Source organism: Urtica dioica, chromosome 2, assembly GCF_054948205.1.
Source record: "Urtica dioica subsp. dioica isolate 48M chromosome 2, U.dioica_male_clone48M_v1_H2, whole genome shotgun sequence".
Classification (NCBI taxonomy): domain Eukaryota; kingdom Viridiplantae; phylum Streptophyta; class Magnoliopsida; order Rosales; family Urticaceae; genus Urtica; species Urtica dioica.
The window spans coordinates 49,879,943-49,894,629 of NC_142757.1; the positions used below are offsets into that span (position 1 = coordinate 49,879,943).

The window sequence follows — 14,687 nt, forward strand, 5'->3', positions numbered from 1 at the left end:
CAGTATTTGATAACTCAGTTCTCATTCTCAACCAAAACACTAATTTAAATATTTCTATGAGTAAAAAGAGGAGATAATATTTTGTGTTCATTTTTACCTTCTTCTTTTTATTCTTTACTTTTAAAAAAAAAAATCCAGAGTCTCGTATATGTAAAAAAAAATCTAGGTTTGTTTGACGATTTGTTGACATATATATGTCAACAAATGAAACATTAAAAAGTTTGTAGATTTGTTGACATAAATTTCAACAAATGACATGATTTGTTGACATAGACTTTAACAAATGACATGATTTGTTGACATAAACGTCAACAAATTATACGATTCATTGACATGTGATGCTAAGACAAATCGTGTCATTTGTTGACTTCTATGTTAACAAATCACAGGATCAACGTTGATAAAATAAACTCATCAATCTATAAAGCAAACAGCAGTCCAGAAATTTATAAGAAAAAAATAAGTAAATAACATGAAATATGATTATTTATTGATCATCAAATTGTTATACAAGATGCATCTGGAGTTACCACACTATGTTAATCCTCTATAGATTTTCCTTAACCAAAACGGAACAACAACAAATATTCATTTTTTTTCTAGCAACAACAAAAATTCATAAAGAGCCAAGAAAGCAAACTTGTCGAGAGAATTTAGAAGCCCAAAATGAGCTATTTTAATTCAAAACGTTTTCCTTAAGGATTCTTCGAAAAATGATGTCCTTATGAGATAAATGAACCTTAGATGAGACATAGCACTTAACGATTCTTACTCCCGCTCAAGAGCTTCCAAAGCGTGGAGAAAAAGAGTAGGGACTAGACACTACTACAAATTTAATTTTCCGATCCGGAAGGGTATTAAGTGCGACATGTCGCACTTAATTGTCGCACCTAAGCACATATTAGGTGCGACATGTCTCATCGGATACCCATCCAGATAACTAAATATTTCGCTGAAGTTAAGTGGTATTCGGTGTGACACTGCCGCACCGGACATGATTTCGTCGCACCTAATACCTTTAGGTGCGACAACTGTCGCATCTAAATGATTCAAAATTTAAAACGGTCAAAGTAATCTCCCCAAAATTTATTCGCTATGCAATTTCATTCTCGGTGCGACGTCTTGTGCGACGGCGTCGCACCGAATAATCTTAGGGTATTATAAATGCCCGAGCCCTCTTCTTCCTCGCCCGATTTCTCCATCTAAGCTCTGTAACTCTCTCTCTTTCTCTCTCTCTCTCTCTCTCTCTCTATCTCTCTCTCTCTCTCTCTCTCCCCAACTCCGTCTCTCTGTCTGTAACATCTTCTCCGGCAAGCTCGACCTCGACCCAGCCTCGCTCGCAGCCGCCCGACGCCGTGAACCACGCCATCCTCCTCCGGAAAACCCTCTTAAGCGAGCTCCAGGCCTCTGCCCAGCCCTCCGCCGTGAGCCACACCGGCGTCTTCCTCCGGCGAGCCCTCCTCGACCAATTCTGGTAAGCCATGAACCATCTCTCTATCTCTCTCTCTCTCTCTCTCTCTCTCTCTCTCTCTCTCTCACCCTATCTCTAAATCTCACTCTATCTCTCCGACCAGCGCGGCCACCTAGCCCTCCCCCAACGTTCATGCCCCTTCGCCAACGCCACGCTCGGCCCAGCCCCCGACTGACGTCCCTACCCCCTCGCCAACGCCACGCTCGGCCCAGTCCCCCTCGGCCCAGCCCTCATAGAAAAGTTATGTCTCTCTTCTTGGCAGGGTTTAGCGAAATGGAAGGTCGATGAGTGAGATCGAGGCGATCAAGACCAGGCTCTTGAAAGGAGTCTCGTTGTTGTAGATCTATGGTGTAGCGAATTGTCCCCGAAGCTCTTAAAATCGAGTTTCCACCTCTCTCGCGTCGGAACACTAGACGATAATTTCTTCTCCGGCGACGACGTTGATGATCAGTCGCTCCTCTACTTCAGCAACGAACACTCGTTTGAAAATCACCAAATTGGATCCCGTGAATATCAAGCCCATGACAATTACTGAACAAGAGAGAGAGAGAGAGAGAGTGGATCCCGAATTGACGTGCCTTTTTGTGGCTGAATAAAAGAGGGATAAAGATAGGGTTTTGCAAAGAAATGAGAGAGAGAGAGAGAGAGAGAGAGAGAGAGACAGGGACAGAGAGAGAGAGAGAGGTTGCATACTTGGTAAGGTTGATATAAAATATAAAGTTAAGGGTAAAAATGTACTTGTACATTGGGTCTACTAATAAAATTGACCAAAACATCATTTTGGTTGATTATGAAAAATGAGTTATCAAATATTAGATGTGTCAATTTCTCAATGGGTTGGCCGTCTTTGGTGCGACCCTTGTTTATCTTCACCAGAGGAAAATGATTAAGCCTGGCATGTTCAAATGAGGTTTTTTTTTCATTTGTGTGAATTATTGTTTTTTTAGGACAACTTTGCTACTAATGAGAATTGAATCCAAGACCTCTATTTTAGAGGTGGTATGGAATTACCAACTAAGTTGTGCTAGGTACCACGTGGATTATTGATGGGCGAGCTAAGTAGCTCTACTCCTTTAAAATAATAGCTCAACTATTAACATATTTAGGAGAATAGCCAGTTTATTAGAATGTCATTTCAATATTACCAAAATACCCTAAACAATTAGAGTAAATATAATTAACCATCATATAATTTTGTCAATTGATTTTATTAACACTAACAAGAACAATAGTTAATTTAATTACCGGTAACAAAAATTAATTAATCTCATAGTTAACCTTATTAACGATTACAAGAACAACAAGAAATCTTATTAACGACAACAAAAACAATAGTCAATATTATTATTGGTAACAAGAACAATAGTTAATCTTGTACAAAATAACAAGAACAACAGTAAATCTCATAGTTAATCTTAGAATAAAAGACAGAATTGCCCCCTAAACTATGGTGGTGACGAGAATACACTACCTGTAATATAAAATCGACTGTGTTACTCCTCAATATCACAGTTTGTAATAGTTTTGGGTCTTCCGTGTATTTTAACTCCCAAACTTCAGTTAAGTCATCACGTTTAGATCACGTGATATTCATTTTACGTTTTTACCCTTATTTTAGTCTAATACTCGTGTGAATGTCGAAATTGGTTTGAAAATAGGGATAAGAAAATTCTAAGATTATCGTTCGTCATTCCTAAATCGTTTTCAGAACTCTAGGGTTTGGTTTGAATCGATTACCCAGAGAGCTGTCCGATCGATCCTCCGCTCGAAATAGCTTTGCCTTTGAATCGATTACCCAAATCGTGTCTTAGTGTCCGACTCGTGATGGATACTCACAGCAGCAACCCAAGTCGCAAAAAATCACCTGTCAATGATGACCTGCGACAGCGAAGATGTTTTTGTTGTCGGAGTAGTGTCGAATGGACGTCGTGGACAAAAGATAATCCCGGACGGCGGTTTTTTGGATGTTCTCTGTATAAGGTTTGTGATTGTGGATTTTTATCTGCCATTAAGGTTGTTAATTTCTTTCTAAATCGTTGGTTTATTGTTTTTGCAGAATAAGAACCTGAAATGTGGGTTTTTTGAATGGTTGGATCCTCCAATGTGTTCACGATCGAAGCAAATCATCCCTGGGTTGTTGAAGAAAATCAACAGACTTGAAAACAATACCGAGTCTTTGTCGATTGAAGGCTCTGAAGATTATGGAGAAAATGGTCAATATTCAGATGTTGAGACTAGTGTTGTAATAAAATTGATAGCTACTGAATGTAAAAAATTGAAGTTGTTACTTGTTCTCATCGTTTTGCTTGTGGTAGTGATTTTGTTCAAGTAAATTGATAGCTACTGAGTGTAAATTGAAGTCCTGTTGTGTCTTTTTTGGAGTCTGTTTTAGTATGGCTAATTTCCTTGTTTTGTAACTACTTATTTTGAATTCTGTAATGTTGCACTGGCAGATTGAGTAAGTAATCAAGTTACCATGTTTCCATGTTTCATGAAGGACTTTATTTCTATACAAAAAAAGTTGCACAAAGCTGTAATAATTAGTAAAAGAATTCAAAGCATAAAAGTGTAGATAGCAGATTGATAAAGCATAAGAGACTTCTATTAACAACTTCAAAATACAGGCCAAAACAGCCTTGAAACATGTTTAAAATGCAGGTGAAAATGCTTCCCAAAATTAGTTGCACATTACAAAGTACACATAAAGACAATACACCTACATAAATTCAGAACAAAGTTTATAGGATTACACTTGTGCTTAAATAACCCTAACCAAAAAGACTACAAAATAACACGTCGTTCTAATCCCTGAATAAACCGCGGGGCTCCATTTGTCCTCCTTTAATGCAGGTGTGAAGTCGGAACCAAGGGCTTCGCTGTAAATAATGTATAAAACACATGAATCAGATACATGTAAGAAAATGAAAAGAGATGATCATTGGTTCTTTACCCTAAGCATCGGTTGTTGAACTTGACTCGTCTGAGTAGACTGTGTCGGTTCTGTGGCTCTTTGACCTTGACTCGTCTGAGTAGACTGTGTCGGTTCTGCGGCTCCTTGACCTTGACTCGTCTGAGTTGACTGCGTCGGTTGTGTAGCTCCTTGCCTTGTACGTCTTGTGTTTGCTCTTTCATGTCTCTGTAAGAGTTACAATTTCAAAACCTATGAAAATAAATAACTTCATATTATTTGGTACAATTTAAAAACCTATGAAAATAAATAACTTCATGAAAATAAACCTTTTGTTCTTGCTCTCTTCTAAAGCATGTTGTCTTGTTGTGTCCATGTTTACCACAGTTTGAGCATGTTGTGGTAACATACTTCCGAGTCAATTTTGTGCCTCTACGAGGAACGACCTCGTCGTGTTCAACACGTCTTAATTTCTTGGGTCTGCCATGCTTAGATCTATTTGGTGGCATTGACATAGGATTGAATCCTGTTTTTGGCCATTGATCTACAGGGTTGATTGGATTGATCTTGTTCATGTATGTCTTCTTGTAGCAGTCTTTTTTATACCAATCTGATGTGTAGTTAAGTGATTCTTGATGTTGCTGCCATATGCAACTAATGGCGTGCGAACAAGGAATACCTGCCATAATTGATAAATTACACATTTAAGTAAAGAATTCTTAAGTAAATACGCTTTTAAGGTACCTGTCACAATTAAGCAGTTACCTGATACGTCCCAACGACGACATGAACATGTTCGTTCTGCCAGATTGACCCTGTAGAAGGAACCATACATGTTCGACACTTGAAACTCAGAATCGCCAGCCCAATAGGCTATATTCTCTGCACTGAGGACCTTGTTCGTCTCAAGAATTTTGTGAATGCGTGGTCCAAGTTCACCGGCCCATTTTTGAGCAGCAAGACGTTGTTTTGTGAAGCGCTGTAGTAGATACATTCGTATACGCTCAAGCATTGACAGGATTGGCTTTTGTCTTGCCATTAGTATTGCTCGTGTACCATTGAAGCTTTCGCAGAGGTTGTTCAAAAGTATCTCACATTTAGGACCAGTCCTAAAATGACATCTAGCCCAGTTTCGAGGGCCTTTGCTAACTAGCCAGTCATAGGCATCCTGGTTTTCACTTTTAATACTATCCATCTCTACTTCAAACCTAGAGCTCGAGTAAGCCATTGCAGCCGCCATCATCCTGGTTTTCAGCGACTGTCCTTTGAAAACCTGAAACCATCAAGACAATTCTCAATGAGTATCTACTAAAAACAGAAGTGAAATTTCAATAACTAGATGACAATTCTCTCTCTCTCTCTGGATAAGGAATGGTCAAGTTTTTTTATCTTATTTGCACAAAAACAAATCTGAATTATTCTATCTTGTATCTCTCAATATTACATGTTTTTGGATTTGAGTCAAAGTACATGAAAAATAGTTATGATTTGAGTCAATATTACATGCATTGGATACCTTTCATTATTTCTTATCTTTAACTTCAAATAAGTCTGTGTACCTTAGTGAAATTGCCTTGAAGATGTCTAGCACAATGTCTATGTTCTGCTTGAACTGATCCTTCCTCCCACATTTCTGTCAATGCCTCTTGAAGACCTTTTTGTTTATCAGATATGAAAGTCCAGTGATGGCCATTGACAATACTAATATCTTCTTTCAACAAATTTAGAAACCACGTCCATGAAGACTTGCATTCGGACTCAACGACTGCATATGCTATCGGAAAAATGCCATTATTCCCATCGATACCTACTGCAGTTAATAGCTGACCGGTGTGGTGGCCTTTAATGTGGCAACCATCAAGGCCAACCACAGGTCTACAATGTCTAACTCCAGATTTGCAACCTTGGAAACAGACATACATTCTTTTGAATATTGGATTACCACTTGAATCTGGCTCGGTTTCAAACTGAATAGTGGAACCTGTATTAGAGCGTTTCAATTCAGCACCGTAGTCCCAAAGCGTAGAATATTGTTCTTTATAAGAACCCTCAATAACTTCTGCAGCAAGTTTCTTAGCTCGATAAGCCTTCACACTTGAACACTCGAGCACAAAGTCTTTTTGGACCTGATTCATAAAATCAGCTGCCGACCACGATTCACTGTCCTTGAACTGCTGCATATACGTCTTAGATAGCCACTTTGACGTGGCAAACCTGTTGCGGTTAACCCTGGCGCAGGTATGTTCAGGTCGATACGTTTTAATAATGAACGTACCAGTGTTGCCCAATAATGACGCGAAACATGTCCATTTGCAAGTAGGATCTTTGCATTCTGCGCGAACACGTTGTGGATCGTTTTTTTTTGAAGTGGATATCTTTACCGGCTCTGATTGCGTACTCTCTGATGGCATCTTTGAATAGTTTTGCGCTCCTGAAAACCAGTCCCAACTTCAAGCTTGGATTCTTCATGTCTGCATCTTTAAACTCCGTGAAGTTCGGGAGTTTTTTCTTCAGGTTTCTGTAGTCTCTAAATTTATTTGGACTTGAAGTTTCCCCAATATCTGCATCTTCTTCTTCTGATGACTCATATCCCACACCCATGTCTGCATCGATGTCATAGTCACTGTCTGTGTCGCTCAAAATACATTTCCCTTTATCACGCAATCCCGACAGACCAATATCAACAGCGTCTCCGTCAACTTGCACGTCATCGTCGCTGAACTCAAACCCTACGTCTTGCTGCACTTCTTCATGCTCAACTTCCTTTTCTTTTTCAATGTCTTCGTCTTTTAAGTCAGAGTGCTCTTCGGGTTGCTCTTCTACTTTAGCTTGCTCTTCAGGTTTCTCTTCAACATCAGCTTGCTCTTCGGGTTGCTCTTCTACTTCAGCTTGCTCTTCATGTTTCTCTTCAACATCAGCTTGGTCTTCAAGATCAACTTGCACTTGCTCTTCAGCTTGCAGTTCTGGATCAGGTATGTTTTGTATGCCTTGTATGTCTTGTGTGTCTTGTGTTTGGTCTCCCATGTTTTGAGGGTGATCTTCGACGTCAACTTCATTTGCAACATTTGTTGGAACCACGATAATCTGCCTCTCGTTATCAATGAGCACATCAGGCCATACATTCATAGGGTGATCGCAGAATATATCCACGTGCCACTTTGTTTTCAGTGTGGCCGCCATATATTCAAGCAAATCCTCGTCGTCTTCAACATACACCAACTTCTTACTCGTTGGATCTCTCATGTAATATAATGGGACTTGAAGATAGCCTAGCCTCTGCTTCACAATAGCATTCAGTACAACAAGTGATATCATGTCCAAATCCACACACTCCAGATGTGCTGCACTACCACCGACGTACTTGCACCCACCAGACTAAAAAACCATCGACCCCCCATAGTAAATATTGAGTACAAAGTTGTTGACCAAAGCATCTGCAGAAATAAACAAAGAATGGAATATGAAATATATTATTATCACTCCACAACCAACCAACCCCAAAGCAGGTGAATAATATTATGGACATTCTAATATTAAACAAACTGATATTAAACAAACTGGACCCACAGTTCTTCAAAATTTCCGACAACAAATAAGCAACAAAACAAATAAGGGGACAAAAATAAAGGAAAGAAACAAAACCAAGAATCTTTAATGTGTGGTCCCCAAAATCAAACCCTATTTAGACTTTAATGTTTGTATTGACATACCAAAAACTTCTTCTGTATGAGGCTGCGTAAAACCCTTTTTTGGAGTCGATTTTTTCTTCTTCGTCAACTGTCTAGTCTCTGGGGATTTTCTCTTCGCCGGGGGTTTCGAGGTGGCCGGCGATTTCGACGGAGTCTTTGCCGGGGATGACGATGTTGCAGCAGAAGTTGTCTTCGTCAGTCGTGGCAATGACCGCGTCGGAGACTCCACCGGGAACTTTCGAGGGGATTTACTCTTGGCCGGCGATTTGAAGGGAGTCTTTGTCGATGTTGAAGCAGAAGTTTTCATCTTCAGTCGTTGAGACGACCGCTTCTCTGGGGATTTTCTCTTCCCAGGGGATTTCGCCATTTCTACTCGTTTAGGTTTTTTCAAAATTCTTTTATTTTTCCCTTCTTTATTCGGAATGATATAAAAATTAAAATTAATAAAAAGAAGAATTCCAAAAAGAATGAAGAGAAAGAAATTGAAATTACACATAACACCCTGGACTGGTTTGATTTAACTGACGTCCGGACTACATAATAGACGGAAGGACATTAGTGATACCAACACAAAGACTGAGGAGAAAACATCGAGTTTTAAAACTTTGAGGGGTTTATTTCGATAACCACCATAGTTTAGGGGGCAATTCTGTCTTTTATCCTTAATCTTATCAACGGTAATAAGAATAATAGTAAAGTAATAAATGTTAACAATAATGTAGTTAGTAAGCAAGAACAATAGTAAATCTTATTACAGTTAACAAGAATAATAGTTAATCTTATCAACTGTAATAAGAACAATAGTCAATCTAATTACCGGTAAGAAGAACAATAGTTAATCTTAATGATTACAAGAACAACAATAAATCTTATTAACGGTAACAAGAACAATAGTTAATCTGACAGTTAATCTTATTAACGGTAACAAAAACAATAATGGATATTATTATTGATAACAATAACAATATTTAATCTCATAGTTAATCTTATTAACGGTAACAATATCAATAGTCAATCTTATTCGTGGAAACAAGAACAATAATTAATCAGATTAACTCACGAATTGTTTGATATGGTTAATATGTGACCGAAAAATTGTTAATCGAATAGTTAATTGGATTAACTCAAATTATAAGGCGATTGAGAGCGAAAGTTGATAGTTAATCATATTAACTACATCACATCACATTGACACACCACACGATTAATAAAATTAACATACTACACATCAAATAGCTCATCAGATTAACACTCACGTATTGTTGGATATGGTTAATATTAGACCGAAATTTTTTCATCCGAGAGTTAATATGATTAAATTTAACTAGAAGGCGAAAAACAAAAAGACTTATACTAGCACAAAGAGAAACAAAAAAAATTCTTTATCGAACCGGTCGCGATCGGCGTCAATGGTGTCGATCTCCGAAATTTGCTCGTCCTCGTCGTCGACGTTGTCACATAAGCAATCCAAACCACAGATCGTCCCCATCCGAAAACGTTGAAGATCGCAACAAGATTCTGATCGAATTTCCACTAGGACAAAATGGCTTTGGATGCGACTCATCCAAATGCCAAAAAGTCGCATCCAAAAGTCAATTTGGGTGCGACTATGGATGCGACAAAATCGCATCCGAAAGTCCGAAGTCGTTGCTCATGGATGCGACTAGTCGCATCCAAAATTCGATGACGAAGCTAATGACCTAATTTGTCCTAGAGCTCTCAAAGGTAAATTTGGGAAAAAATGGGTATTTTTGAGAACTAACTAATTAATGTTTGGCTATCTACCTAAATTAGTTGATAGCTTAGCTAATATTTTAATCCCGCATATTAAGAGGCTTCATATTAACCAATCTCATTATTGATAGTACCAGTGACTGATCTAGAACTTTAATCGAGTGAGGGCACACAAAAAAATTTATAATGGATTGATAGACAAAACAAAAAAATGCAATAAAAAACTTAATTAAAGAATAAAATATAAAAAAATTACAATTGTATATGTACGTCGACTTTTCATGTCTTGAAATCGTTGTATAATTATCTCATTGTCAATCCTATAAAAAAACATATTTTCAATGTATACAATTAAATTATCATTCCAGTTGATCTCCCATTCGATTGCGTAGATGATTCTTCACAATATTCAAGCTTGAAAATACTCTTTCGACCGAAGCGGTAACAACTAGAAAAATCAATACTAGTGTGATGAGCAAATATACTAGTGGATATATATACTTGATCTTTCTTTGCCTCGATCATATTTTTTACAAGATTTCCAAGCCCTTTAAGGTCAGCAAACTCCGCTATTCAAAGTCAATGGCTCAACATAGCATATTCATACATTATTAAAAGAGTATATATTGACCGAGTAAAACTGGAAACTTAATGTTGGGTAACTATTAGTAACAAGAGATTAAAAACCAAAGTCTGGTATTTTCTTCACATTTGTTACAGAGGATTTTTTTTTTTCATCAACGTAGGGGTTTAAAAAAACAAACGGCTCCCAGAAAAAAAAAAAAACAAAAAAACAAAAAAAGTAAAAAGAAGGGAAATGGAATCAAAGGGTCAAATACCTAACATAAGTTGTTTCCGTCAATAAATTAGTTAACACTCTAGAATAGACTTTTGATGCCAATAAATAAAGAGTTCGCCGATATATTTACTGATAAATAAAGGATAAGGGGCAAAATCCAAAAACAAGCGACAGATCAGGGACCATCTGCGCTAATTGCTCTTTTTAATAAACTAAGTTAATTTTTATCATTTTATTTGTCTTTTTATATGCTAAAGAAATTGTGACTATCTAACCAATCACGTGTACCATTATCCTTGCTCTTTGTTATTAATTTAGTAGCCTTCTTCTTCTTCTTCTTCTTCTCAAGTTCTTTTTTTTTTCTATGTAAGTTAGTAGCTTTTCTTCCAGCGGTCTTATAAAATTGCTGACCACACTGACTTAGCCAATCGATTTTTCCCCCATAGTTCTCAATTGCATGTTATGTTAATTTCGCTATAATTCTGTGACTTCTTGAGATTTTAAGAGGTTTCACTTTGATATTGGGCCAGAGCAAAAAGAAAATAATAATTATGAAAACGTTCACTAGTTCTTCGTGAAAAAGAAAATACTTGATATTGATAGGCAACTCAAAAAAGTACAGCACGGTAAACGACACAACATTTTAGACCAAAAGACACTCAAAAAGAGTATGACACGACTAGACATAATGATGTTATAAATCTGCTGAGAGACTCGCACTAAGCAGAGGAAATACATCCAAACTCTCTAGGCTACTTTTATTTCGTTTCGATTATTCATGATACTAATTAAGCTTCGCTAAGAGGTCGCTATTCTTCTTCATATAATCCCATCTCAGCTCTACCTCAGAAATCAGTTTGCCTCAGTTGATGCTGCAATATAAAAATCAGATGTATTACAAATCAAGGAAAATGTAGAAAAATCATAAACGCATTATTCAATTGACAAACAGTATTCGATCTTTTTTTTTTATTTTTTTTATTTTTTATATAACAAATAGTAGCATATTTAGCAACTGCAAATCTAATTTTCTGTGCTCAATCATGCAAAATTAACAACAAGGAAATAGGTACATACAAAAATTCAAATTCGTCAATACATATAATTTTTTTTTAATTAATTTGACTTATTTCACTCGTGAAAAGCCTAAATAAATAAGTAATATATATTGCATATAGTTTGTAATCTATTTCCAATTTTTTATTAGTTTTTTGTTATAAAAAAAAAATTCTCAAATTCTTTGTATCCCACCAACATTATTTTAATACGAGTCCAGTGGCTATCTAGTCATATGAAACGTTAGAAATTTTTAAATAACTAACATTTCGTTAATTTTTTGTAAATAGTCACGTAAATTTACGCAAAGTAAATTTTTAGTAAATATATGTAAATAACGTTGGCTATGTCATATTTTTGACTATTTATGAAATATTTATGACTATTTACGAAACATTAACTAAAAACAGACTTATGTTTTTGTAACTTTTATATAGCTAAATTTTTGTTCTAATATTGCTAACATATATATTATCGAAATGCATGCAATGCAAGCATATATTATGAGTGGATAGATAGATAGATATAGATATAGTATACATACTTGTTGCAGTTGGTGGAGATGCTGATCTTGTAAGGAATCTTGGCGTTGCAGGCGGCGGGGAGGTTTGCGGCGTTGGAGGGGAGGATTCCGGGGATCTTTCCGGCGGAGTTCTTGAGGCAGTTGCAGGCTGTGCGGCGGTCGACGGTGGTGGTCGCCGACGTAACCAGCGACTTGACGCCGTCGCAGCAGGGCTTCGAGGGCTTTGCGCCGCTGGTCCTGAGGTAATTCAGGCACGGCGCCATCGCCCCCTGCACGCTCCCGCACGTCACTCCCGCCTCCGCCGCCATCGCCGCCACCGCCGCCAACAGCACTACCGCAACCACCACCTTCGTCCCTACTCTTCCCGCCATTTTTTATATATATATATTTGTGTGTGAGTGTGTGTGTTTGCTTTGTGGGAAAGAAAAGAGAGATATTAGGTTTTTTTTTTTTAGTGAGAGAGAATATTTGCTGTGGTAGTGCATTTGGTTGTGGCTTTGTAGGGTTTATATAGGGAAATTGTTGTGATGCCCTGTGTTCATGTTTTGTGTATTGTTACATTTTTTTTTTATATAATTATTTTTTGTGATCTGTGTTTGTCTATATACGGTGGTCAGGAAGGATTCAGGGATATAAATAAACACACTTTCCAATGCCAAAGGCTATATATGACTCATTAAAGCTTGTTGCTTGCGCCCAATACATTTGTTGCTATATTAGTAGATAATCGATATATATATATATATATATATATATATATATATATATATATATGTCTCTAAATTGATATTAAGACATTTACAAATTTTAAAAACGACATATACTTACTAAAAAAAAACGACATATATATACTAGTTTGTGCTCCTGATATTACTTGATAAATGTACATGCAACAATTATTGGAACAAAATTATTTTTAAATTATGGATTTTATTACGTGTTAATATTTTTTTATATTGGAAGTTTTTAATTTTTTGTCAAGAAATATAATTCTAAATACCTTATAACATTTACAAATTTAACAATGTCGTATATAAATATTAGTTTGTGTTCCTGATAATTATTACTTCACAAATGTTATATGCAATAACTATAATTAACAGATATGCATGTGCATTGATTATTATATTTTTATTTACTAATAATAAGTATTCCTTCTAATTTATAATTCTAATAGCTCTACTTATAACATAGTATCATTGACAAACATTTTAAGGACGGCACGAAAATTTTCATGTAGAATTGTGGAGCGTTGGTACTTCTTATGATTTTTTTTTATTTTTTGGGTCATTACTTTAGTTATATATAGATAAGATAAGTATTATTTTTTGTCGGTCCCACTTAAAAAGTTAATTTAAACAGTTCTTGTGTGGAACGTTCTATTTTGTGTGTGAAAGACACTGTTATTTGTAGTGAAGTAGTTATTATGGGTCACCTAATTTTCTGATCATCTCTGAAATCTTAATGCTGTTTTTGACTTTCTTCAATGTGTTGGTTATTACTAGACGACCGATTTGAATGCCTAGCATGGTGTTAGCAGAGGAACGAGAAACGATGTACCTCAGAATGGCACAAGTCATAACTGTGATTCTCAATCTATCTTAAACTTTTTTTTAAGGCAGCTAAGAGATTCTATATAAACTAAAATCCTAGCTTCGTTGAACAGCTGAGTGATTTTCTCGATTTTAGCCAGCTAATGCACTAATATCATTTAGTATAACTATATAAATTAGGCCGATTGGATTTCTATATCAATGACATGACATATACATAAAAGAACCCTATTATCATTTTTTTTTGTTGAAGGGGTAACCCTAATATTTTTCCTCCTCTAATATCATTTTCCTCCTCTTATTGTAAAGTGTAAACGTTGAAAAAAAAAACTCGATGACATTGTCACGTAAGATAAGTTAGCGTGTTCCCATGCAAAATTTCAAGGAGCAATATAAGGGTTTTGGGTATGTGTGCCATGAAAACACCAAAACTCGTCCATTTTTCACGTCTTTCGATGGTATGAGCTTCACTTCGCCGATGGTCCTAAAACTACGCTAATCTTGGTGTACGTGTACCCGATATATTTGCCACATTTTTGGTCCCATATATACACGTAAACAGATTGAGATTCTTGTATGGTTGTGCGTGCCTTCCTTATTGATAGATTGATGACAATTTCATGACCTCTTTTTATCAGGAGATGTTATTTATATACTATTTATCAGGAGATTCTTTTATTGATAATTTAATTAAGCTGTTAAATATTTGATATATTTTTATGAAATATATGGTATAAAATTAGCATCTCTTGGGATTCTTGAGAAAAATTTGGAACAAAAACAGTACCCGGTTTCGAACCTTCTCTGGACCAAGGGCAGATCAAAAATTGAATATTTTTCCAAGTTTCATATCATATGGGCACCTTTACTTAAAATGGGATTTTTTAGTAATTTTTGTTTCATCTTAACTACTTCTTAGAGAGGATGTCCATGTATACCACTAAAATTGAGATA

General features: G+C 36.4%; 1 protein-coding gene across 1 annotated transcript; it reads right to left on the minus strand.

Moving 5' to 3' along the window:
• Positions 1-11,169: 11,169 nt before the first annotated feature.
• LOC149405309 (non-specific lipid-transfer protein 1-like) lies at positions 11,170-12,658 on the minus strand. The gene is made up of 2 exons (XM_089605471.1): positions 12,202-12,658; positions 11,170-11,473 (listed from the first exon to the last, which is right to left on the minus strand). The coding sequence occupies exons 1-2, from the start codon at positions 12,549-12,551 to the stop codon at positions 11,464-11,466; spliced, it is 360 nt and encodes a 119-aa protein (XP_089461597.1). The 5' UTR covers positions 12,552-12,658; the 3' UTR covers positions 11,170-11,463.
• Positions 12,659-14,687: the final 2,029 nt, after the last annotated feature.